Source organism: Oryzias latipes, chromosome 3 (assembly GCF_002234675.1).
Source record: "Oryzias latipes chromosome 3, ASM223467v1".
Taxonomy (NCBI): domain Eukaryota; kingdom Metazoa; phylum Chordata; class Actinopteri; order Beloniformes; family Adrianichthyidae; genus Oryzias; species Oryzias latipes.
Genome location: NC_019861.2, coordinates 35,253,546 through 35,281,316, shown reverse-complemented (window position 1 = coordinate 35,281,316; position 27,771 = coordinate 35,253,546). Strand labels below are relative to the sequence as shown.

Below are 27,771 nucleotides of genomic sequence, written 5' to 3'. Positions count from 1 at the left end.
AAGCAACATCCTGGCAGCTTCTGGCAGCTTCTTTCACTTCACTAAGGTTTTAGTCCCAACTGCCCTTTCGGGGGGATGCGGACAGTCTGCGGGTGAAAAATGGTCGACCCTGTATGGGGCACGCAGGTGACCTGCAAGACATACGGCAGGCCGCTCTGTGAACGCAGAGTGCAACCTTTAATGTTAGGTCCACACTGCCATTGGTAACACGAGTTCAGGCAAACGCTCCCAATGAAAAGTATGCAAATGCACAAAAATGTGCATTTTTAAGCTTCCTTGATCAAAACTCTTGGGTTCACGCTTCTCTACGCAAGTTTCTACAACTGTTTTTGGGCTCTACATACAAAACATGCAGACATGTAAAGGATAATGGCCGACAAAGAAGCCTGGACCGCAGGACGGTTGCTTCCGCGACGTGCATTAAGTAAGGGTCAACGGGAGACGAAGTGTGCATAATCAGAAATGTACGCACGCCGTGGACGTGTGTTAATTTTTGATGATGCATACTTCGGAGGCGATTATCCCACTCATACTTACAAAAGAAACAAATGTTCAATCAAATTTTTTTTCTTCTTTATTCAGTTAAAATCGCTTTTTCACAAAAAGCGGGGCATTTGATACGTGGTGCGGCACGTCGTCATGGAAACCGGCACAGACCTCGACTGCGGCGATAAGAGGGTTGATAAAGCATCAGCATAGAGAGAAAGTCCACCTCTAACCGCTTGTTTTTGTCCAAATGATGAAGCTAAAGTTCGTTTGTAAAGAAGCCAGCGCAGTGATACCGAACATTTAAGCTGTGTGACCGAAACTTTCTTTTTTTAGTAAGTAAGTTTTAACACAAAGTGCTGGACAATAAAAACAATACAATACCATAAAAACACAGAAACAATCAATTAAATATGATGTAAAACAAAACTAAATAGAAGAAAATAAACGAAGAATAGAGATGACAATGAAACCAGTCAGCTAAAAGCAAAAATGAATGAATGAAAGTGACTTTAGTTGACTTTTAAAAGAATCAAACTTTAGGCATGGATTATCACTTTTATTTCCACACCCAGCAGTTTTACTGTCATTCACAATGCTTTCCAATTGCTTCAACTCACACATAAGAGATTTATTTTAGAGGACAACTGATTGGACTTTTAATGTCTTCCAACCATTTCTCATTAATCTGATACCAACTGAGAGTCAGTGCTGTGTTGTAATTTGTGCTTTAGTCTTAAAATGACAGGAGACCAGACCTGGCAACACAGAGAGTGGGTCAAAATCTAAGCAGCGTGCAGCCTCATGGATGGAGAAGCATGCACAGAGTTTAATCAGCCGTTTTATTAACTTTTCAGAGGAATCCAGCAGGTTATCAGCACCAAGCGCTGCGTTATCATTATCATTTTAGGAACAGAGCACAAGTTTGTAAGAAAAGACTGGAGAAAGAATGGCATCCGGTAATCTGTCTGCATCACTTCACACGGAAAATACAGAAATGAGGCGGACATAATTTCAAACTTTCTTTTAATGCACGCTCAAATGCTTTATCACGGCTCCGATAATTACAGATAGAATATTTAATCCATTTTATTTGTTATGTATGTGCAGGAAAGTTGAAGAGGGAAGAAAGAAAAACACCAAAATATACACCTATTTAAATGTTTCTTAAGGCAGGTAATGAAATATTGTGCGTTCACCTGTCTGCGTTGGGTGTGACTCCAGTCACCTCACAGGAAAAGTGGTCTTCGGTGGTTACCCAGCTCCCCAGGCCCTCTTTCTCTGCCACTGCTGCGCCTGCACAGCGATCCAGAGTGAGCTTCACTTCCTGATGGAACACAGAAACAGGAGCGTGATGTATGGAATTCATGCACCCGCAGCAAACACAGCCTCTTTGTCTCCACACGGTGATGAACGAAGCCCCTGCTGCTGTCGGGTGGTCGATTAGCTTCATCACCGTCGTGGGAGCAGATCGGACTCATTTCTCTTATTAATGCAAACAGTTCTACGGCCGCCTCCTCTGTCTCCTGCTGATACGCGCACAGCAAACAAGGCTGCACGCCACAAACAACCCAACATCTGTACAGACAACTGCCTCCAATCGGGTTAAATCGCAGCTTCATCTGCGGTCAGGGCTGATTTAAACAAAGAAATGGCTCTCTAATTGTTCCAGTGCGTTAAGGAGAATGTGGTCTGTGAGGTGAGCTGTCATCATCATGGTAATATATACTCACTTTTTGAAGCAAAACAGACATAAAGCTATTTATTTACAATTAACATCAAATAAAGGTCAAATTTGAGCTCAGTTTATACGTAGGAATAGATTTATGCCTCTAAACACTCATAATTTATAGATATTAGTTTAAGATGAAACAGTAAAATAACAACTCTAGTAAAATGCTAATAAAAACAAAGTTTGGTAGTCACATGAAGATATTTTAGGTTTTTATAGTTTGGTTTTACTCTTTAGTTGTTGGAAACGACCCTTTCTTATGCAGCTGTAACATGAATAGTCCCTTATAAAGTTCTAGATGCAAAACGATAATGCTCTGCTCAGGCTAAACGCAACTCGTGCTTCAAAATCACAGACAATTTTTGGACCACTTCCTTAAAACATGTTCATGGACTGTCTGACGATTGTGGGAGGAGCCACTGTCCAAGGTTTTTAACATCATCGCTACATGGAAGCATTGACTGTATTTCTCGTTTACAATGCACAGAAGTGACGGATGACATTGAAACATACGGTTTATTTATTTTTAGGAGCTTTACTAAAGTATCAGTGGGCACATGTCCATGTCTGGGTTCATGACACCATTCAGAGACTCTCCAGGTGTGTTGAGGTTTACTTTCTACTGCAGGAGCTGCGTCTGAATGACGGACGCTTTAAGCCATACTTCCGTTCCTCTGTGACCCAGTTTGACGACGCATTAGTCCGAGGAGGAAAAATTAAAAACAACAATAGGAGTGTTTTATTATTGTCTCCATAAAAATAGAAAACAAATATCAGTTTCAGGAGGAGGATGATTAGATTCTCCCCTCTATCTTGGTTTTGGGCTCCCCAGCTGATTGCATCATCAACACGTCACAGCCAAAGCTCAGTCCCCAGTTGATTCCCGTCATGCAAAGTTAAGATTCTTGAACTGTGGAAACATCACGCCGCCCAAAATGCGCTGCTGCCAGACCGCTGCGCCACGCCTGACGTCTGTACACTGCCTTGACACTGAAACCGGTCGCGACGCCGAGCAAATCGGTGTGAACGAAGTTTAAGAAAGATAACAGTTTTGTTAATTTATTTCTAATTGAGGTTGAGGCAGTGAGATGTAGAGAAAATAAAAGCATGAAACAAAAAGTATATATAAAAGTACATGGAGGTTTCAAATGGTACTGATTATTTGTGCAGAAAAGGAAACAAAAGTCCATTTAATTGTAAGTCACCACCGGTTTGACTTGGTACAAATGTTAATGAAAGAATTCATCTGTATTCATAAAGCACTTTACAACATAGCACCAGGGCGCCAAAATGCTTTACAATTAAAAGACTGTTTTTTTTTTAGTTGAGCAAATTAAGAACAAAACCTAAAGATAACAGCATAAAATGACAAAATACAGGAAAAAGTATAAAAGGCAGCAAACCATTTAATGAAACGAGTAAAAGAAAAAAAGATGCCACGGAGTTCTGGGTTTTAAACGTCATTCTAAAAAAAGTCTTAAACTGTTTAGACGTGAGAGGAGGAATAATACTACATAGGTCACCCCTATGGGAAATGCAGGGTCACCCCAAATTATTTCATTGTTAAAGTCATTTAGTTGTGGTGTTTTGTGCGACCAGATTGCAACAACATCATGTAAATGTGTGTGTCTCCCTCCTCTAGGACAAAGGCAGCAGTCAGACTTTATGGTAAAGCCACAGCTTTGCTGAAAAGAGCTTCAAATGCACCACGGGGATGTCGGAGCAGCGGGCGGCTGACGCTCCGCGGCTTTCCGTTTTCAATCTCCGGGGAGGAGCGCTGTCCGTGCTGCTTTTCATCTTAAGCTGTCAAACAAACAGGTCGGATAAGCCGCTGCTGATTATCCCCAACAAATGCATAGATTCAGATCTGATTTAGAATAATCACACGGTGATGCAGAGTAATCCCTGCTGTAATAACCAGAGGCTCAGTGCATTCCGGCGTTCCTGGAAACCAGAACACTGCTGTTACGTTGAGAAAATGAGCTCGCTCCCCATTATTTCACCGAGAAGCCGCAGGAAAAGTGCAGGAGGTGTGTCTGGAAGGAGGATCATTTGACTGACAGACAACAAGCTGCATTATGACTCAGCCCCCCCCCCAAAAAAAAACAAAACAAATTTTCGATCCGTCGCATTCATGCAAAGTAATGCTCTGATGTCACAAACTCATGTATTTAAACTCATTGGCCGCATAAATTGTGTTACTTTTTGAGGCCTTCTAATGCTCAATGTTAATAATATTCAATTCCAGTGACTGTGGAGGAAAACGTCTGCCCCGGTTGTGTAAAGTCTGCTTAGTCTGAGATGTTTGTGGGAAAGTGGGCCGAGAGGAAGTCCACCCAGCTGCTCACAGCTGTCCAGAAAGTGGAGCTCCAAGCTGTCAACCCTACTGTACCTCAGAGTGGCCAGAAATAGGATAACACTAGCATGAGGAGGAGAAAAGTATCTAAAGATGCAGCTATAAATGACATGTTTGAGGTTTTAGCAGAAGTCTAGTTGAGAAGGGGGCTTAATTTGACTATAATTGATTTCATGGAAATCCTTTTTCAGAAAAGTAGGAGTATTACAATCATCCCATCGCAATTATCCTCATTCCTGATGCCCAGTGAATTATTTTCTTAATAAATCGCTGTAATCTTCCACATATGATTCACCGATGATAAAAAAAGCCTTTGCGTAACATAATGGCTCCAATTTAAAAGAATAAATTAGTCATTTATGTGAGGTCAGAAGGGAGGGAAAAAGGACAGCTTGAAAGCAAAGAATCTCTCTAGCAGCTGCCATTTCTGCAATGCAGAGGACAGTCCCATTTCTTTTATTTTGTAGCACAAATAAAGTTTTTGGCATCTTTTGACGTGATCTTCAGTTTGTTCTTTTTTTTATTTTTCGTGAAGTGAAAACTGCATCATGTGTAGACGCGACAGCATCTGCGTTTCACGGTTCTCACCTTGCTGTTGCTGCGGACGTCCAGCCGATGCCACCGCCTGTCTGCCACATTCACGTTGCCTGGCAACTGCAGCACCACGGTGCCGGAGCCGTGGTTGATTTTTAAGGTGGGGGTCCCATCAATTAGCTCTGGATGAGAAGAGAGTGGGGAAAATAAATTGAGAGTCGCTTTCTTTTTTAACACACACCTTTGTTTAGGAGTCTGGTCATCCAGACCCAACACTGCAACAGGCTGACCCTTCCTGTGTGAAAACCATCACTTCATAAAGAATATGACATATCCCAGACTTCTACACAAAACCAAATTTTCACTGTTGTTTTTTGCATATTAACTTTAATGAGGATTATTGGCTGGCAGTTGTGATGTGTTTTTTTGCTTCGTGGCGCTCACCAAACATCAGACAAAAGTTATTACATTCTATTTCCCGACTTACTCGAATGAGAAATTAAAAGTTAATGAAGTGGCTAAGAAAGCTTGTGTGCTTTCATCGTATGTTAGGAATTATGTGAATGCATGACTGTCGGCCGGCTCTGACGATCCATCAGCCCGCACGCCCAACTGTACAAGCTCATGCAGACACATAATGAGCAGAAATCCTCTTTGTCTTTGGAAACGGTGGAAAAATAGTGCCTGTCTTGTCTGCACAGTCGTGCATGTGAGTTACGTGAGCGTCAGTCTCAACCCTCTTTCATTTCCAGATAGGGAAGAGTCGAACTACCAACTGATCCGACACCGAATTCAAACCATTTGTGTGTAACACACTTCCAAAATCCAAGTCATGTTCAGCAGGGACCTCAGGGATGCCGATGAGTTTATTAGTTATGTGTCATTTCCATACAGAAGCTCTTTAAAGCCCCACTCCCACTATAGTTTGTTTTCCAGTGGTCTTGTAACTATGATTATATCCTTTTTAGGACATATTTTCTGCAGAGTGGCAGGAACTCTTTAGATATTCATCTCTAAGTTGTGGGCGGGACAATTTGTGTGGTATTTTTAGAAACCCCGCCCCCTTCTCCTCCTCGCAGGGAGCTTGTGGCCAACCAGAGTATTTTCAACGGCACAAATACAAATCTTTGTTTTCCCCGATTCACAGCAATCTGAATTAAAAAAAACAAAAATTGCAGAAATGCAATCTTGAGCTTCCTTTTCTAGATGTATGTCCTCCACTGTCAGAAAAAAAGCCATAGGAATATATTAAAAAACACCCAAAACAGAATTTTGTGGGTCTTAAAAGTTGGACTGAAACAGTTTTGATTGTGGTGACTCTGTAGATCACATGATGCTTTGCTCTTTGGAAATTGCTGGGATCTGGATGTCATGGGTTGGACACATAACCGAACACAACTGGTAGGTGTATATACAATGCATCTAATTGTTTATTGAATACAGTCATAATTATAAACTAATAATTTGCACTTTTAACATTTATGTACCTAAATACACTTTTTCAGTGACTTGAGAAAAAATCAGGCGCATTAGCAGCTACATGCACAGTTAGGAGTCTATTGAAGTCTAGGCGGAAATTAAAACGACAAATCTGCTAGTGGAGGGCGAGTCACACAGCCACTACGTACATTTTCAGTATATTGCTTGGATGGAAATTGGTCGTACGTGAATATACGTGGAAAAAGTGTGAAAAGTCGTACGTGAAATTTTCACAGATGTATCGCGAATGTACAACGTTAAAACCACAGAAGTATGACACGTAAATCAATCTAGAAGATGAATCATGCGTGATTATTGGATTATTGGCCACCCCTGTTTAGACCAAAATAACTTTTGCTTTCGTTTTGTTTGTTATCTAATGAACGACCTCAGTTACTTTGGAACTTGATATATTCAATCTGGTATCAGAACTTCAAAGTCGGCTTTGATTTAGGTGTAACAAACACTAAAATAAGACGAAAAAGTATTTATTTGTTTGCATAGTTACGGTATGCTACATCTGAACGATCCCACTAGAACCCTCCATAAAAACCTGATCATTGAGTTTGCACACACAAAACCATGATTGCATACACTAAGGTATCTTAGACTACTGAGCTTGAGTAGCGACTAACCGCCTTAGCGTCCGAGTGCGCCACTATAGTAGACAGCAGCAGTCCCACACTGCAGCCACTTGGAAATTTTGCTTTGTAATTGTGCTGTGAATTGAGGCCCAGAGTCAATCCTGCATCCCGTCTGTACGGCCCCTGTTGGATAAAATAATACAAACCTGTCCTCCCTGTTCATGTTCAATAGCTTATTGCTCCTAATTTTCCACCCAGCCACCCCGGAGTTGCCGTCCTCCACACCCACTGCCAGAAAATTAAAGACTCGTTTTGCACTTAAGCATTTGCTCCTAAGGTTTCATTTCCAAAACTCCCTGTTGGCTCCTTGCTGTTAAATTATGGCCTGAAAAATGGAGGTTTCAGTCGAGTTATAATTAAGACAGAAATGTTGAAAAAGTCCACAGTGAATTTCCCTAACCTCTACACTCGAGCATTCATTCTCAGTTTAAGTTGGAAGTCAGCCCAGGCAGAAAACCTCCGTCTTTTCTTGGGGCTCTTCTCTTGCTTTCGTCATCTCCCCCTTCGCTGCACACAGACAACATCGACTCTTTTATCTCCTCTCATCTTCTCACTTCATTCCCTTAACTTACCAAGAACAATCATCTGCAAATGTGAGCACCTATCCGTCTCTGAGCTTTTCTGACACATCAACAGGCTGGCATCACTCAGCACTCTCCTGCCTCCATAGGATATCACAGATAGGTTGGAGCCAGATGCTGCCAGTCCCTCGTGATATGATCAACAACAGGAGGTTTCTATTTGATTCTTTTTAGAAAACAAATGTGTGTATTTTTCAGGCTTTAATGATCACTTCCAAGTGGAAGATTTGAGCCAAATGTGTTCTGATAAGCAACATCTTGTGCAATTCCCAGAAGGGACATCGCCTGGAACTATTTCCTTTTCTGTAAGCAGGAAACATCTAATTAACTTTAATTCAGCCATAAAGGACAAACAATTGAGCAGAAGAAGACATGATATTCCAACAAGTTCTAGGTTCTTCTGTTCAGTGTTGCTCTTCAAAAATGGGATATTACTCATTTTTTCTGCCTTGTATTATCTTGATCTGCAAGCATTTTTCCTATCTTTAGCTGAAAACCAAACTTTTTGGCACCTAGACACACAACCTGTGTGTTTAAATGAAATATAGAACCGGAGAAAAGGTCCAAAGCAGAGCACTTCAGAAATCTTGAAAATTCAGCTTCTCCTTAGAAATGTGTAAATTATAAATGTGAGGTGGAATTGAACCGTTCTTTTTCTAAAAGCGATCAGGCATTCTTCAAGGAGACGAGGACACCCTTCAGATTCATAAAATGAGTAATGAATGATGTGATGGAGGAAAAAAAAGAGGATGTAGAAGTGATGAAGAGAGAAAAATCAGAAAATGCGGCGCAGAAAGAGGAGACGTGACGAACGGCTGAAGTGGAGTGAGCAGGAATTAGAAGTAGAGTGGGAAGAAGCTGATGAGAGATGACAGGCAGGAAGATAAACAGAGAGGAAAATGAATGACAAATCAACAATGCAGACAAAACCAAAGCGGATAAGAAAGCTGGAATTGGAGCTTGGAATATCAGCAACTTAAATCAATTATTACTAAAAAGTTTAAATACAGAGACAACGATTTAAAGCTACCAGATGTAGTTACCACTCTGATCAATTTCTCAATGAATAAAACTCTCTCCAAAATATACAAACTTTTATGTAATTTAGATAACAATATTTCACTTCCGACAACAAAATGGGATGCGGATTTGAGCATCAGCACAGATGAAAGTTTTTGGTCAGAACTTTGTCTAAACACCTTTAAAATGACAAAAAATCCAAATCTGCAGCTAATCCATTTCAAAACTCTTCACAGAATTTACTACACTGGACAGAGGATGTTCAAGATGGGTCTCAGTAACTCAGACATTTGTCAGCACTGTGACAGTAATCTACCCGACAATTACATGCATGCACTATGGTTCTGCACGCCTGTCCAGGCTCTCTGGCAGCAGGTATGTGCCGATCTATCAGTCTGGCTTAAGGTTTCAATCACAGCTTCACCGTCACTTTGTGTGCTTGGTGACATGAGTGCCATCGATGTAGAAGGAGGATTAGGCTCTATCATTTTCATAACTCTTTGCATTGCTAAAAAAACTATTTTAATAAATTGGAAAAGCAAAAAAAATATAAATATAAGTCAACACAGAAATCTGCTGCTTGATCATATCAGCTTGGAAAAAATGTCAGCCCAAAGTTCAAGTAACTTTGAAAGAACTCGGTCTCTCTGGTCTCCCATAGCTAACTCCGTGACTTAGGGGGTGGGGGGGGGCATGGTCGTCGCTGCTCCTTGCCCTTCTGCCGTGGGCCGGGGTGGGGGTCGGGGCCTCCGGTGCCTGGCCGGGGGTGGTGGGGGCTCCGTTGGTCGGGGGGTCGGGTCCGGCGCCTGGGTGGGGCGGCCTGGGGCGCTGCGTGGTCCTCTGGGCTTGGGTGTGGGGGTGCGTGGTGGGGGGGGTGGGGTGGTGGTCTGGCTTGGCTTGGGGGGGTGGTCCCTTTGCCTGTGCTGGGGGGGGTTGGCGGGGGGCGCTGCTCGGGGGGGGGGGCCCAGCGGCGCTGGATGGGCTTCCCGTCTACACCTGGGGCTGGGATCGGCCCTTCCCTGGCTCTGGGGCGGGACGGGACAACCCTCTTGGGGCCCCCGGTCGCTCTGGGTGTCATCCGCTTCGGCTGCGGGGTCTGGGGGTGGGGTGGGGTGGGGGTCTTGTCGGCCCTGTCCTGTGGGGGGGCATTCTGGGGGAGGGGGGGGCCACTATTGGTACGGGGCAGGGGGGGTTGACGGGTCGGGGTCTCCGCTGAGGCCATCGGCGGTTTCCCCGGCCGGTTGGCTGCCTCGGTCCCGTCGAGGCCTGACCAGAGCTCTTCTAGGGCCGGCGTTTGGGGGTGGGGGCCTGGGCTTGCTCCGGGGGGGGCCGGCGCTTTCTGGCTCCCCTCTCTCTGTGTGGGGGTGGTGGTGCTGGGCCTGGGGTGTCTGCGCCTCCGGGGGTGGGGCCCCGGGGCTGGGTGGGCCTGGCCCCCTTGCTGGGGGGGGGGGGGGGGGGACGGCTGTTTGACCACCGGGGGACAGTCTATCATCTGTCCCCAACTTACCCCCTTCCTCATATAACCTCATAATAGGGTGAGGGGGTGGGGGGCTTAGCCTGCGATGAGCCTTGGGGGGGGGGGTTTACTAGGCAGTGACCCCCCTCCTGTGGTTGCCGTATGGAGTGGGCCCCCCCTCTTTCGGTTTTATTTGCACCTTAGACATGTAGGGCCCTTGGTAGGGGGGGTGCTTGGACATCACTGCCAGCAAGCAGCGGATGTCCTCCTAGCACCCTACCCGCCAATTTTAACCGCACCTTAGACATTTAGGGCCCCTTGGTGGGGAGGGTGAGGGGACGTCACTGTGAGTAATCAGGAGACGTCCCCTTAGTGCCCTACCCGCCAATTTTAACCGCACCCCCCTTAGTACACACACCCCTCCCCCCTCAATATATACATCCCAACATAAACACACACACATGCACACACACACTCTCTCAAACACACATACACGCACACACATTTTGCAAGGAAGGTGGGACCTAGGACCATCTGTCCCCTGCCTCTTCCCTGGTGGGGGGTACGGGCCCCTTTGCAACGGCGGCTGTGTCCCCGGGGTGCTGGCTTCCTGGGCCCGGCGGTGCTCTCTCCGCGCGGTGGGGGGGTTCACATTACATCTGAGCCGGGGGTGTTCGTGTCCCTGGGGGGTGGGTTCTGGTCCTTGCTCCTGAGTGCTGGGCCCCGCCAAATTTCCAACTGTGGCCGAGCCTGGTCGGGCCATATTTACAACACCCCTTGTGGGCCCTCTTTTTTCCCCGGGGTTCCCCCCTCCTGGGCGGGGGCGGCGGGCCCCTGCCTCGCTCCTCCCTGGACCAACCGTTGGCCGGGCGGATGGCTGCCTGGAGTGCGGAGTGGGTCTCCCTTGGGGGGTCCTGGCCCGTACCTGGGGTTGGGGCGGGGGGATGCCCGGAACTCCTGGGTGGTGGTGGGGTGCTCGTCTGGGGCTGTGGGCGTCCTTCTCCGGTGGGGCCCTGCGTTGGGTTCTCCCGGCGCGGCGGGGGGGCTGCTCTCCTGGTTGGGCTGGGGCGGCGCCCTCTTTCCCTCCGTGCCTCCCTGCTCTCTGGCTCTGGGGGCCTTGCGGCGGCCCTGCTGGCCCTGGCCTGGGTGGCGGGCTTGGTCGCCCGGGCGGCGGTTGTTCCCTGCCGGTTCCCGTGTGGTGTTGGGGGGAATCCGGCTGCCGCTGCTGGTGCGGTGGGGGTCTTGGGGTGGGGATGGCTGGGCACTCTCCCTCCTTCTTTTCACGTTCCACCATCCATTTTAGAAGAACATAAACACTCACCTGAGCACAGGTGTCAGCTCAACAGACTGAATGACTGAAATATTTCACACTAGTTGGTTTTAAGGCATAAGTATGCGTGTGAACACTATCTGTTTTGTGTACATGTCGACAGGTGGACATTTTTGCAACTAACAGGTGTGTTTATAACATTTGAGTGTGTGTGTGGACAGGCTCCGCCCTTTTTTTTTTTTTTCTTGTTTTTTTTTTACATTTGAACCTTACCATAATGATTAACAACCAGTAAACTTGTTGCTTTATGCTGCTTCATGGTCTTATCCCCCTTCCCCTCCTATTATCACCCCCTACCCCCCCTCTCTCTAACGTCCCTTTTTCTTCTTCCCCTCTTTCCTTTTCCGTCCGGTCCAACACCAAAGATTTTCAGACATGTTTGAAATTAATAAAGTTTGGCCTCAATTACAAAAGGGGTTTATTCAGACATACCTTTGGTTTGTCTGAAGATTAATAACCCCTCTTGTTAAAGTAAAATATGTCCAACCCAAGAGGCACTCAGCTCTCATCTGTCTGCCTAGCTGTTGGACAGGACAAGTTAAAAAAAAAAAAAAAAAAAAAAAAAGAAAGCTGGAAAGAAAAAAAAAACACCAGGAGAACGAGTGGAAAGCAGCTGAGGGGAAAAAGAATTTTATCAAAGGAGAGAAGACTTCCATGCTGCTAAAGATACAACACATCTACTATGTGACTAAAAAAAACCTCATTCCTGGTAAGATCCTCAAAGCGAAACCTGTGAACATTAAAAATGAAATGCTGCAGCTTCTCGTTTGTTACCTTTTATGTTGTTTTTTTAAACAGCGTTCCCATTGGTCTTTTAATCATGATTTTCTTTGATTGAACACAACCGCACACCCACACAAAGACACTTTCTACCAATAGAAACATCTGAAATCAGTGTGAATTCAACCACCTTAGTGTGAAGTTACTCAAATGCCTCTGAGTTCGGATAAGTCCCTTCAGCCTCCAGCACAGGGAGCTGGATGGTGACGGTCAGATCCGGTTATAAAAAATCCTTTTCATCTGCAGGTCGTGTCACACAGCCACTACGTAGAGTTTGCACGGAGGAAAATTGGTCATACGTGAATCTACGTGGAAAAAGGAGGGAAAAAAAAAAGGCTGAGGTTCTTTACGTGAAATTTTCCCAGATCTATCATGAATGAACCACGCTAAAACCATGTATAGACCACGCAAAGAACACGTAAATCAACGTAGAACACGAATCGTGCGTTTTTATTGCGCGGTTTATGTGCAGTTCAGTTGTGATTCGTGCATCAATTATGTAATTTGAACGTGATATATGCGCCGTATATGTGATGTAAAAGTTATACATCGGTGATACATGCGTGAAAAGTCCGTAGGACATACTTAGACGTATGTGGGAAGACACAAATTTGTGGATGCATTTAGAAAACAAATCACACAATTGCATAAGATGTACGTTTTAGTTGCATATGAACTACATAAAATATGCATAAACTGCGTTATTCTCAGCCGACAATAATATTTAAACAGCTCAAAACCGAATTTAAGTAAAGATCCGTCGGCCAAAACCCTCAACGGACATCTGCGCACATCGCCGAATGCAAGAAATGCTTGAATAACGTTTATCACGCATGCGTCATGAAAGACTGAAATTGCAAAAGCCAAAAAATACACGTGAAGTGGCTGTGTAACACGGCCTTTAGGGTTTAGAAGTCTAAACCCCCTTTTTGATTGTTTGCTTTTATCAGCAAAAAAAAAACATGACATAAAAACTAGCAAGAAAAAATGTTCTGAGTCTGTCCTGTGACAACAAAGGAAAAGTCACAACTAAAGTAACAAAACTATTTTGATATATGGTATTGAGATTAGTCATTCAAAATACAAACGTGCATCGAAATATACAGTAGCCTATGTAATTATTTCTTTGTATAGTTAGTTAATGAACAGAACTCCTATTTCTTTATGATGTCAAATAAAATGGTGTAAAAAAAAACGTTTTGGTTCATAAATATGCTTATGCGATCATTAAAGCAAAACCAAAACAATTATACATCAAAATCTTAATCAAAATGGACAAAATTTTAGACCAAAACTGGAGGTGATCCAGTTTTTCCTCCTTCAGCCAACCAATCAAAGACACAGGAAGAGATTTGATTGTTCCTGTTTGTTTTTTTAATGAAATATTAATGACTTGTTGTCCACGTCTTGTTTCTTTCTGCTGTCTTTTGTGATTTGCAGTATTATGTCATGAAGGTTTAATGAAATAATTAAAAATGTAGGCCATATTAATAACAGGCAGCACCCACGTATACATAGGAATACCTATATGGCAAGAAATCACATGAATGTCAATGCTGAACAGTACATTAGAAAAGGAGATAAAAAAAAAACGTATTCTGATAGTTTTTGCATTATTAATATTCAATATTCTATTTCTCCTTTTTGTAGCTGATACTTAAAAACATGCAAAAATAATGGGGCGAGGAAAGGAGAATCTGAGCGCGATCTTCAGACGAGGCTTCACGCCTCTCAAACGCTCTGCAGCTTCACGATCGGGACAAGACTTTGCTCTTAAAGGCCTCATCCACGCGACCGTTCTCGCTCTCTGCTGCTCATATGTAATTCATCACTTCCTCCTCTGAGGAAGACAAGAGCCCGAGAGGGCGTTAAAGAGCGTGCTTTGTCTACAGCGCCGCTCTCAACTCCAACTGAGTTGGGAGCTTTTAAATAGAAAAAATGTCCGTCTCCTCTGACAGCCTGAGGGAACGCAGGAGTCAAACCGAGAGCATGCAGGCTGCATAAACAGCATTACAAATCACACTGCTGCACCATCACACGCTCACAAACACTGCGTCTGTGGACACTAAAGCCCACAGAAGTCAGTCTGAGCACAAATCAGCAGGCGAAGCAGCAAGTTTACAGCACAAAGCTTCCTGTACAAACGATCTGTCAGATAGCTTTCCAGCCCTGCAGACCGAGCTTCCGGGATCTCTGCATTTCCAAAGTAGCTCCAGCACCGTGCTGGTGGTGTGTGTGTGTGTGTGTGTGTGTGTGTGTGGAAGCTGAAGGTAAAGCCAAAGCAAATCTATGTATTTCTGTGAGCTGCAGTTTTCTATAGTCTTTATCTTTTATGATGCATTCAGCTTTCAAAATTATATTTGTATGCCGGCTTCACATGAAATAATACGCAGCTGTGTTTGGAGGATAAAATAATCTTCCAGGTTTAACAGAAAGCCATTACCTGACTCTCACACAGAAGCTTTTTTGTGTTCCCACAAATGTGATTTCCTGATGATCTTCATTTATTAATAGAAAACCACATCCTGCTGCCGATTAACAGAATTTGCATCTAGATGTCAAGAGTTTACTTAAATCCAGATTGATCATAAAAATATACTCTGCATGCTCTTACAGCCCCACTTCAACGAAAAGGGTGCTTGTGGTGTTTTTAACATGTTCTTGTGACTTTTTTTTGATGATGGAGGACATATATCAAGAAAAATACGGCTAAAATTTGATTTCTGGGAATTTCTTTATTCCAATTATTGTGAATCCGAAGCAGATGAAAAAGTGCGGCTTAAAAAAGATCGTATTTGTTTCGTAGAAAATATGCTGAGTGGGGCACGAGCCCCCTGCTCCGCCTCTAACCTTATGTTAGGTTGGGGGTGTGAGGGGCTGTAAGCCAGCAGGAGAGCGCTCAAACCATCATGTCCAAAGTCCGGCCCGTAGGCCAAATGCGGCCTGCATTCAAATTTTTACCGGCCCGTTGGTTTCATGAAATCAATAATATTCAACCTCCAATACTTGACAAAAAACTACCTTTAGGATGTCTTGATTGGTTAAATTCCATTGTTGGCCGCTGTAAACTGTGACAATGTCGCTGGATTCCTCGATGACTCTTTGTAGTACATTTTTTTAAAATGTTGAGAGTAAAAAAAATAAAGTTTCTGTATGTCTTGTTCTGGTCTCGAAACACAAAATTCTCAGTAATTTGGTAAAAATGTACTTAGATGCATTTCTGTTCTGTGTGGAGAAATGAAAGTATCCCATTGCAAAAAAAAAAAAATTGTCAAATAATGCATTTGCATTTATTGTTTTAAGGGTTTTAAGAATGAAGGCCGATTGGTTGGCCCTCACACATTTTCACCTCACCAAATCTGGCGCTCTTTGCAAAAAGTTTGGACACCCCTGATGTAAACAGAGCGCTCTCAGTTATGGGTGACAGGAAGAGTGGGCGGGGTTCTCACTGTAACTGCCTCTCATTCATCAGTAGGAATCTCTATTGTGTTTTATATGCTGTTTATACCATGGTCCGGGTGAATACTCAATTCTGATTGGCTGCTGGGTGTGGCTTAAAAAGTGATAACTGGGGGGTATTCCAGGAAGCATGTTTAAACTACGCTGACTTTAACCCTGAACTCTGGCTGAAATCCGCCTGAACTTGCTCACCCTGGGTATGTCAGTTCCAAGAGACCAGATATGAGTTAGCGTAACTACGCTCGACTTGGTAACCCTGGGTTAATGCACGTGCACAGCAGGTACATAAAGACATTCTCAATGGATCGCCGATTTCCGGAGTCACCATGGAAACCCGTGGTGAAAAAAGAGAGCGCTATACTTCAGTGAGACGGAGTCTGAGATTTTAATGACGGCGTATGAAGATTATACGTCCATCAAAAAAGTAACACGGCTGCATCATCAGGAAAAGAAATAATTTCCGCTTTAAGAAAAAGAACGGACAAAGTAAACGGAAGAGTTTCTATCTCATTTCTATTTTCATTGTGACACATATTTATATAACCTATCCAACTTAAATGAATGACTTCAATTGGTAACAAGTAATTGATCCAACTCAATAATTGTTTATAAAAATCAAATTTACATATTATCTTACTAAATGTCAGATTAATCCAATTCAATTAAATTTTTTTCCATATTATTTTATTGTACTTCTTGAACTCTCTAAGTTTGAGCTTGCAGATTTACTAATTTTTATAACATTAAGTGAATGATTCAAAGGGGATTTACAATATGAAAAACATATTCATCTATCATTACCCTGACTTCAACTTCTATTCTTGCAATTCAGTGCACTGCTAGGGGTGCTAAATAAACTCAGAATCCTATCCCTCCCTCTCACTCATGGTGCAGAAAGAATTAAACATAAAAGGTTAAAATAACTAGACAATAAAGTAAAACAGCTAAACAACTAAACACATTTGGTCAAAACCCCACACTTAAACCCAAATCCATCCAGCCAGGCAAAATAAATGGTATCCCACAATTCCTTGCGCTGCCGATCTAACAGCAGCACCAAAGTTACACCTACTTAATTGAATTAATTTGAATGAAAGTAAAATAACTGTCTGATAACTACGTGTTATTTTTAAGTTGACTAAACTCCAAAAAATGATTTTTCTCTTAACTGAAGCAAATAATTTAAGTTAGATCAAAGTAAAAAAGTTTATCTTTCCAACATCCATATGTGGTCTTATCACCCTCTCACGGTGGAAAAAGTATTATCTGAGGTTCTTCATCCACTAAATCATCTTCAAATGGACACGCCATGCTGCTTCACCTCTCTGAAAACAAACTAACCTTCAACTAAACCTGCTTCAGACCAGGTTATGTTCAGAGCATGAGTTGCTATGGCAACTTGACCTACCCTGAAACATACCTCCATTTTTGGAACCAAAAGCTGAGGTTATCAACTTCCTTAGCCTCAAACTTACCGTGGTAACTAGCATAACCTGCTTTTTGGAATATTGTCTGACTGATAGCTGTGGGTACGGATATTCCTACGTAGCTACAGAGAGATGCTTCAGGAAATCCCTAGCTAAAAGTGTAGCTTTAATAGCAAAGCATTGTGGGAACAATGCTCTGTGTTGTGCTCTCTCTCTCTGCCACACAGTTTATCTGAGTCTCCCAGCAGCTGGTGAAGAACAGACTAAAGGAACAGGAATTCACTTGGCCGCGCCCTTCAATAAGCAACATTTCTGCAAAAGAGATGGTACGGAGAAGCTGGTTTTATATTTGTTTTGTGTTGTGGATTCATGCTGAGTCACTTTGAGCAATCGAAACTCAACAAAGGTTATCATGAAGCTGACCTAATAGCTTCACATCCTGTGAGTTACTTAACAGAGATCGGATTGGAGGTTAAACATGGAGTTATGTTTATTTCAAAAACAGTCAGCAGTTTTTAAAATAAATAAGTAAACTTTGCATCTGCAAGCAAAAATCTTTCAAGTGCAGAATAACACTTTGCTTTTGCAAACCTAATTTGTTTTTGTGCAAAAAAGAAACAAAAAGATAATTAGGTCATGTTTGAAAAAGAATATTTACAGTAGTAAAAAGGTTTTGGATACTTTCCAAAATTTCTTTAGAAACATGTTTTTAAGTTCTCATAAAAACATAGACACAAATTGTGTTTATTTTTTGTTTAAATTATTAAAAAAAAATCTAAGTTTTTAATCATCATAATTCATAAATAGTCATCGTAAAACATTCATATTCATCAGTTTTACTTCAGCAAATCAGTGACGTCCTATTTGGGGTAAAAAAAAAAGTATTGAGCATAAATTTCAACTGCAATTGTCCAACAGTCTTTTAGGAGTTAGAGACTTTTGAGGAAATTCTGACACGACAAATGTCATAGAAAATCTGTACAGATTAACCAATCAACATCTTCCTCCTGTCAGCAGCCAATCAGCATGCAGCCTTTCAAATCCAAACAGTCTGATTTCCTTTTGTCTGTGAATATAATCCTATTTCTAAAACATGGGATTACATGGAAGGAACATGCCATACAGACCCCCTTGTTACTAAAAATTATGCTAATGTCAGAAGATACGAGACCATGGCTTTATTTTATATATTATGCTTTTAATTTGACACTGTATGATCACATTTCCTCATGTCATTTTGTTCTATTCTAAAGAATTAACGTTTCTGCGCTTGCAAAGAACCATATTTTATTTACTATTATTTTATCATTTTACACAAAGACAGACTGGTGTTGCACATTTATCTATATGTTTTTTTGTTGTTTTTTTACAGATGCATACATTTTGTTTGCAGATGTAAAATGTTTTTACAGGTGTAGACATCATTTTATAAATGAAAAATGTATTTTCATAAATATCAAATTAACCGACTAAAGTGGACTTGTGGGCATTTTGGGTTCAGATGTAAGCAGGCTATGGCAGAAATATCTTCTAGCTTGGATTTTGTAGCATAATCCATTTTTTTTTTTGGGAAAAGGTCTATGCAAATTCTTGCCCAGCACCACTTTTTTTTTTTTTTGCCTGAACAGGAGCTCCGCTTGGCACAAACTGAAAACTGCATGAATACGGGCTTCCCAAGTTTAAAACGTTCTAATGGAAATGTGAGGCTTCACACGCTTGTGAAGCTAAGTGGATTTTAAATTCAACGTTCTGGCAGTTCCTACGACACAAAGAGGTTGGTTTGGGTTTGAGCTGTGGAATATTTCCTGCTGCAAGCGGCTGAAAAGTGAACGCGGTTGGCTGGTTGTGTTCAGTGTGCGCGCGAGTGAATGCCTTACACCTTCTCCGTCCTACACAGCCGGGCTGGCTTGGCACAGCTGCCCTCTGGCAGGAGAAAGGAAGGATGAGTGGGAAGCTTTGGAACAGCAAAGCAGCTCCTCCATCACAGGCTGAAGGTGTGTGTGTGCAGGAAAATCTATGCATGCGAGTGACTGAAAAGTCAGTGATGAAAGAGGTCAGACGCCACGGGCAGCATCGCCCCACAAGAGATTTCTAACATGGACTGCTGTGGCCGCTTAAGGGCAGAAGACTCTTGGGGTAAACATGTACAGTTACACGATATTAACAGAAATTGGATCTATTTGAAGTCATCCTATATTGCATTCTGTCCTTAGCGTTTATCATGGAACTCAAATAAGCGTGTTTGAAATCAACAACCAACATCCCTCCCAACAACAGTCCTTAGAGCAAAAACATTAAATTGAACACATTTTTTTGGTCTTGAATCTTAACCCTTTTCCACCAGAGCTTTAGCTCCAAATGTTTACATTCTTTCAATTACCAAAACTCTTCAACCGTTGACACAATTAAAGGGAATCCAGCAGATTCTAACGTGTAGAAAAGCAGCTTTGTAATCTTTACATTATGTGTTCTATATTGGTGTGAAGTTGGTATGAATGAACGAGCGAGGACTTAGAGAGTGTGTTCTTTGGGTGTCGCCGTCAACATCTTTGGCGTTATAGGGTTTTGGGGAGCGCAGGTGTGTCTTGCAGTTCCTTTGAGGCTGGTTGAAAATGGAATGTACCATTGTTGGCTGTTTAGTAAGCGTACTGTGAAGTCTTCATAAGGCTAATGGAAGTTACACGCACCTGTCAAATTAAGTGATGCTGTCGTTCGGTGTCCTTACGCCGCACTCTTGGTAGAGCCAATAAGGAGATTCAATGGCTGGTGGGTCGGAAAACACGTAGGACACGTGGCCTGGATTTGGGGACCCCTGCTTTAATGTCACACGCACGGGGTGTGCACGGGATACCTTTGTGTCTGTGTGACGATCTACACTGTTTAATTTTCTCATTTCTAACAGTCAGGCTTCACTAGGAGCACGCACTTATCACATGAACTGCATTAACGGGCTCCTTGCTGACAGGATTTGGGGGGGTTGATAACATGAAAAATCTGTACGACACACCTGCGTCTCCCCTACTTTACCCTTACTTACCTTTACACGTTATATAGGTGTGTTACATGTTTTCTCTCTACAGGTTCACAGAGCAGTTTATGACCTTAATATTAAGCGGGGTGGGGGGTGGGGTGACCATTTTTCACTGATATCCAAGGTCAGTTCTGACTAAGACTTTAGGTTTGTGTAATTGTACAACGGCGTCTGTCCTCCTTCTTACTGCTCATCTCTTCCAGTTCTTTCAGAAAATACTGAGGCCTTTCCAGCTCAGATACCTTCAGCGCGTACCAGGTGTAACGTCCAGCCTCTTTCCCTTTCTTCAGGCTCCCTACAGAAAAGAGTTTTGGCTCCAATCATAGATGTTCAGACCATCTGAAAAAGTCTCCGCTTAAAGTTAAAGAAAGCCAAATATTGAAGCTAAAATCTTGTTTTTCTGCAGCACAGTGGACTACAGTGACACAGCTGAAGCACACTCCATGTCAGCTTGCTGAAAGATTAGTTACACCCTGGGGGTCAACCCTGAAACAAGTTAATTAGAGCTCTAAATATGTACAGCCTGACTCAGAATACACACACGACACCATGCTTCCATTAATGATTTAAAGGCGTAATCCTCAGTCTTTATGACCCACTAGCACTCACCCGGTGTCTTTCAGCCCACCCTCTGACCTCAACACAAGCTGGAAACTGCACACACAAACACAGCAGCTCGGCTCCGGCGCATATTACTCAGCCAGTGATGAGAAAACCGCATCTCTCCCAGGAACCAATGCACAGGAAAGGAGCAGCAGGAGAGACAAGGAGGCGTTAGTCTATCAGATTAAAAAATGAAACTTGCCAAGATCTACGAGGCGTTTTGTTCGCTCCTTTCATGTGCGGATAATATCCTGCCCACAGCTCTCTGTTTGAAAGGCTTTAATGTCCGCAAAGATCAGGAAAACTGGCAGAGCAACAAAAGGAAGACCCCCCCCAAGAACCTGAGATGCAACCCTGACAGGGTTCAGTTTGCATTCAGCTTCACATCTTTCTGGAGAAATCTCATGTTCTTTAATACAGGTCCTTGTGATAAAGGCTGACCTCAGGGCCACTTACTTAATGCATCCACAGATGTAAACTTTAATGTACGATTGAAGCCAGCAAGAGCTTCGTTTAAGCCTCGTTTGGTATTTTATAACAGTACATGTGCAGGTGGACTTAAAAAGGGAGGTTCTTTTGTTGTTTCTTTTCTTAATAGCCTCTTCAGATGCTTTAAGCTTCACCTCTTTGTGAAGTGAACACATTAATACATTAAGACACTATAATTGTTTCACACCAACTCCTGCAAAAATAAATGTACTTATCTAGGAACAAAAGGAAAAAAACGTGTTTTCATTGAGCAGTGCTTTGTCTTAGTTTGCTTCGCTGTACACAGACGGCTGTTATGCAGGACTTCTCAAGGCTTGTTCATTAAAAGGATGCATTCGCAAAGCAGCCTCTTATTCTGTACGTTTTTTTTTCTGTCTTTTGTCAAAAAAGCCTCATTTTCTGCAGGGAGAATGTTTGTTCAGAAAGCTGATGGTAAGAAACAGCAGCCACCAGTCGGCCTTCCCGCTAAAATGTTTGCATGAACGCTGGAGGTTCAAAGGAAACGGAAAATATTTGCTTCAACCTTCAAGTTGGCATTTTTCCCTAAAATAGTTGAAATGTCCAGAGGCAAAAAAGTTAAATGAATATCAGCCAAAGCTTAAATGGTAGAGGTTGAATATACTGAATACATTTCAAAGTGAATGGGTAAACAAAAATTCTGGCTGAAATGACGTTGAACTTCTCAACTCCTAAAAAGCACCAAGTTTTTAAGCGATCAATCTTTTTAAAGCTTGAAACAAAACAACAATAATCACAGCAAGTAGCTATGGGGACCTGTAACTCTTTGAATTAAACTTCAAGTCCCACTAGTGATCACGTTTGTAGGTGTGGGAGATTTGATCTCCGGATTTGACGCAGGGGAGCGGCGAGCTGCAGACACAGCCGCTCTCAGGGAGGCACTGGGTCCCATATTTAGAGGCCTGGATTTAAACTCAGGACCTTCCAGTCACAGGGCAGACACTCTACCACAGATCTGGTGCATATTAAATGTTTACCTCAGAATAAACATGTACAAAAACCAATTTGAAAACAGACAGAGTTTAAAAGCACATGCAATTTCAAAGAAAACTCAATTTAGAATGAAAGTGGAAAAAAGGTTGTTAAAATCTAGTTTATCCATGAATGAAAGAAGTTAATTCAATAAACATTAATTAAGAAAAAACAAGTTACAAATGTCATACTCCAAAAAAATAAATAGTTTGTTGGCTGTTTTGATTTAATATTGTCATTGTCTCAAGTACAACGAAATTGAAAATGTTCTCTGGTCAGTGCATCATTCTTTCAGTCTATATTTTATATTTATATTCTGCGTTTCAACAAGCGAATCTACATTAGTTGGTGTTCACTCTCTGTTGTGTTTGTCTCTTTTTGTTTTAAGAGAGGAAAACAAACAGTGTACCAGAATAATGAGGTTTCCTTTTTCTGTTCCCCTTTCATTGTCCCAAAAAATAAAAATAAAAAAAGGGTTTGCATGATGCATTGTTTTGTTTTGGTAATTGTTTGGTGTGAATCATAAGCAAAAAAAAATCAATCAAATCCTCTCCCAAACAGAATAACAAAAAATGGAACGACAGCCCAAATTAGGAGCAGGAATCCCCTTGAACTGCTTGAAAAGTCTAAAACCTTCTGCCATCATCTCTGCACCGCCATCACACTAACACGACACAAAAACACAACCAGCTACTGTCCATTATTGGCAAAAGTTTGGAGCTTTAAGCACTAAATCTTACAAATTGTGTTACATGTAAGAACAACAACTAGAGTGTGTTACAATACAAAAGCTAGAAATGCCAATAGTCACACAACTGTGTATATTTTGATCAACACTGGAACATTCCAATTCCATGACAGGGTGTTTCTAAGTGGCAAAAACAATAATTTAATTAACGGGAAATAAAGGGATTTTAAGAAAGGATACTGACTTGTACCTGTACTTTAGAGAAAATCATGCTTTCTACTTGAAACTGATGAGTTTATGAAGAAAGTATTGGGATAAAGGTGTGATAAAGCATTTCGCTGACTCAGTTGTAAGTCAAACTCTTCAGGGATCTCAGTTCTCTAAGTGCAGAGGTCACAAGAATGAAGTGGTGAATGGAGAAACTACATTTAGAAAAGAATATTAGTCATTAATGCTCAGCAGGAGTCCTTTTGCTTCTTTAGGCCTCAGGGATGATCATGGTTTCTGAAAATGAAGATGTTTTTAAAAGATCAAAAGACATTAGATGAAGGAAATTTGCTACACCGACTATATGACTTCGATTTTTCTAATTTCTTTTGTAATTTTTAGCGCCAGCAAAAAGGTTAAGGAAAAGCAGAAATAAAATAAATAAAATAGAAATAAAGAAATAAAGGCTAAATGACTGAATCAGTTGTTCAGCAGTTTGATTTTCTGTAGTTTTGGTGATGAACAAACCATAGCAGTGGTGTTCCCATAAAAGAGTTGGCGAGTTCACTCTGTCCCCCACCTGCCAAGGTGCAACGGTTCATTAACAGTATGTGATATATCTATCATAACTGTAAACAAAATAGTTTCTGTTTTAAGAGGCTTGAAGATCAAACCTCTCCATTTATCATTCCTCTTTTCCCATTTTATTTTTCTCTTTGGCATTTTTCCACTAAATGTTCTCACTTTTTCCTTTCACAAATGACACGGTAAGCTTTACATTTCCTCTAAATTGAATGTAGGGCTTACTTTGTACTGACCGGTATGAAATCGAGACATGACGACTAATGCTCTGTCACTGTTGCAGCTCTTCATGCTGTAGAGAAATAGTTGTCTCTCTGTCATCCTCCGTTTTGTTCTGAGCCTGAGGGACCAGGTTTGGTGTTTGGTGGTTTTCATACCTAAAGCCATGAAGTCCTCGTGGTCCCAGGCCTGCAGCTGCGCCAAAGGGCCGCTGTACAGCAGCAGTCCTTCAGCCACGTCGGTGATGAACTCCAGCGACACGTGGCTCTCAAAACAAGGCATCATCGGAGGAAACCAAGCATAGCCGTTGCCGTGGAAACTGTGCTTGACTTGCTGGCATTCAGGTCCCTCAAACTGAGCTTGGCATTGGCACCTGAGTAAAGAAAGGAAGGAACCGTCATTTCCGAAGACATTTCTGCAAAGAAAACCAGGCTGCAGAGGTTAAAAACATGATCCTGATCAGAATCCTTGCTGCTCATTTTCAGCGTCATGCAGCATTTCTCTGGGATTCCTGCAGCATTCTTGCACTTGCCGTTTTCTTCCTTCCAGGCAGGTGATCCCTCACCGTCTGCATGTTTCACGGATGCAGATATCCTCATTAGTGGAAAAAGCAAGAAGGGAAATGATTGTATCACATAGAAAACCTCCTCGCTGTACGTAAGTATTCATTTCTGCCTTTTTCTTGTCATGAATGCACATTCTGCATCCTATGTTGATCTTTTTCCTTTAAATAATTAATTTCCTTTTTTATTTTTTACAACTCCCAATATCTCTTTTTGCATGAAAAAGTCTATTAAAAAGATTTTAATTTTTTTATGATATCAAAGACTGTTTGGTCAATCTCTGGGTCTTAAACTTTATTTCATTTGGTTTCCTTTCATACGTTTAGATGCATTAATTAAAAAGATGAATTTGCAAACAAATGTGAGACATAAAAAAATCACTTTTTAAAATAAAAAAAAAACAGAAACTTCTGTTTTTTGTGAGGACAAAGTGGGCTAAATCAAGCTTTGTACCAACCCCAATTCAACCAAGTCAGCATCTCAGGCTTTACATTATTATTTCATTCAATACATTCGGTTGCTTCAGATCAGGGAGACCGAGGGCTATTTCATGGGCACCAAGTGGTATGAAGGGCGCCACTAAAAACCTCCTAGCCCCCCCCCAAAAGAAAACAAAAAAACCAACACAATTTGAGGACTTCCTTTTGTGTGCCCTATTTTTATTTGCTCATCTTACACATAAAAACATGCATGAATTTTCTAGACTCGTATTAAAGGGGGGGGGGGGGGGGTCAAACTCAGTTGCAGAGGGAGCCTAAATTCAAAACAGACTTTAGGTTGCAGCTGAACAAGATAAATATTTATTGAACACACTAAAGCTAAACTTTTAAACCTTTAAAACTTAAACTTAATTTTAACTTTTTAAACATAAATGTAAATAAAAACAGACAGGAATATTAATCCTCACATTAATGGATTACTCAACCACCTCAATCTATTCTCAAAATCTTTACATTACATGAATCATAAGAATGTCCAGAAATTGTGTAATTTATTTGATCTATTTAAACTTTTGTAATAGACCCTTACTTTTATTGATTATTTTTTAAGTTATATTTGTTTACATATTTGGGTTTACTTTGTCTACCTTTATCTCAGAATTGATATTGTTGTCATTGACAGACATGCTGTGGTTGTTGTTGAATATTTGCTTCAATAAAAAAAAAAAGATTATTTTTTTGGGTGCATTCCCTGCGGGCGCCACAAGGGGTGCTCGCGGGCGCACTGGCGCCCGCGGGCACAGGGTTGGTGACCCCTGCTTCAGATGGTCTGAGTTTATTTTGTCTTATTGAGTTTTTGTGTGTTGTATTAAAGCTACTGATTTTATTGTTGTTTTGATTCTATTGATGTTTGTTTGTCTCTGCTCTGTGTTCTCACCGGCACAGGAAGTTTCTACTTGAAAATAAAATAACTTTGAAATGAAGTCATGAACTTGTGAGTGAGGGATACCTAGCCACATGTTTTACTGAAATATTATTTTAAAACATAAAAAAAAGCAATGAAATTAACCCTTGTGCTATCTCAGATGACCCCCCCCTTCCATTGACGTGTTCCCCCTACCATGACAAAGGTGGATAAAGGTGGAAAGATTTCATGTAATCCATGGACACCAGTGAAGATCACAAATCATTGAAGAAAAAAGGTTCAGAGCACTGTCTAGTGGGTCTAGATGACCCAACTCCCAACGTTAAAGTGCCTAGGATAGCACAAGGGTCACAAGCCGTAAATTAAACAGTGCAGGTAGGTTTTCTTTCTTCTTTAAAGTCAGTCAACGAAAAATGTGGCATACAATAAATAAAAAAAAAGGGGTTTATACAAATATACTTCTCATGTGTCTAAAAGCTTCACAACGCCTATTGTAACTGTAAAATCTGTCCAACACAAGAGGCCTTCAGCTATTTTCTGTTTTCTCATCTGCTGGCCAGGACAAGTCAGTAGAAAAAGGATAAACTCAGCAGAAGACAGTGCATCTGCAAATTCTGCACCTGTTGTGACAGATGAGGACATATACAACACAAACAAGTCAAAAACAACTTAAAAAACCCCCAAAAAACATGTTTTGAGTGGTGTCATGTACGGAAGCGCTCCACTCACTGAGAGACAGAGAACCAGAACAAAAACCAGAAAGGATCAAGACAAAGAAACACATCTGATAGATGTTGGTTTGTCAGCAAACCACACCAAAAACATGTGGCAGTTTGTCTTCAAATGCACAATCCCTGTCCTTCATGCACAGTTTTGTTTTTACCCTCTTGAATTGAAGGAAGTGAAAAAAACACAGTTGTGTGTAATGAGTAGACTTTCACTGGTATTGCCAGACAATCCCTTTGCGTCCAAGATGCAATTTTGGATTATTCCTGATTCGGGCTGTCTGGCTTTCCTGCACCGTCCTCAGCCATAACTTTACTGATCATAAACTCTGTTGTCAGTCGAACAAAGTCATTACGCTGCACTGAATCTGTCAGGACTCCATGTCAAATTCTCCGCACTCCATTTGATCTTTTTTTAAGAGTGTGAATGTGAGTAATCATCCTCGCTATAGAATAACAGGCTGTAAAAATAAAAGTGTCTTCAAAAGCTCCACAGTTGGAAGCATCATTAGCCTCTTAGACTACAATGCTGTCGATCTGCTATTGTGTCGTCCCTGCAGAAACTTGGGCTCATATTTAGTGTTGACAAATAGATCAAGCCCATTTAAAGAAAATAAAAAAAGATATCTTGCTTCTATTCCTCTTCCATATTTAATATTTGCTTTGAAACCTTTAAACTTGTGTTTTTTTTTTAAATATTTCATAGGACTGAATTGCATGCAGTATTTGATGGAATAGTATGTGAAGTGGAAGAGGAGTTTTTTCAAGTTTGTCGAATCCTCGCTTTATTGAATGCTTATTTTCACCTTTTTAACAAATTTTATTTAAATTCCAATTTGCAAAGCAAATTTTAAATTTTTTTTGTGTTTTTATTTTTTATCTATTTTTTGTCTTATTATTGTTTGTCAACAAAAACAATGTTCATCAAACATAGCTTAAAGTTGTACTCTTCATTTCACATTTCATTCATTTTGATTCATCTTCTGGGAAAAGGCTGCTCACTAAATCTATTGGGTTCAGATATG

The 27,771-nt window shown here is 41.6% G+C and overlaps 1 protein-coding gene across 1 annotated transcript in view; it reads right to left on the bottom strand.

Moving 5' to 3' along the window:
- Nucleotides 1-27,771, bottom strand: part of LOC110014444 (neural-cadherin-like) — a 338,096-nt gene that overhangs the window by 84,702 nt on the left and 225,623 nt on the right. Inside the window, exons 27-29 of the mRNA XM_023953704.1 lie at nt 24,252-24,466; nt 5,163-5,290; nt 1,686-1,813 (exon numbers count right to left, since the gene is read on the bottom strand). Of these exons, the coding sequence (XP_023809472.1) occupies nt 1,686-1,813; nt 5,163-5,290; nt 24,252-24,466 (471 nt within the window). The remainder of the gene's footprint in view (nt 1-1,685; nt 1,814-5,162; nt 5,291-24,251; nt 24,467-27,771) is intronic.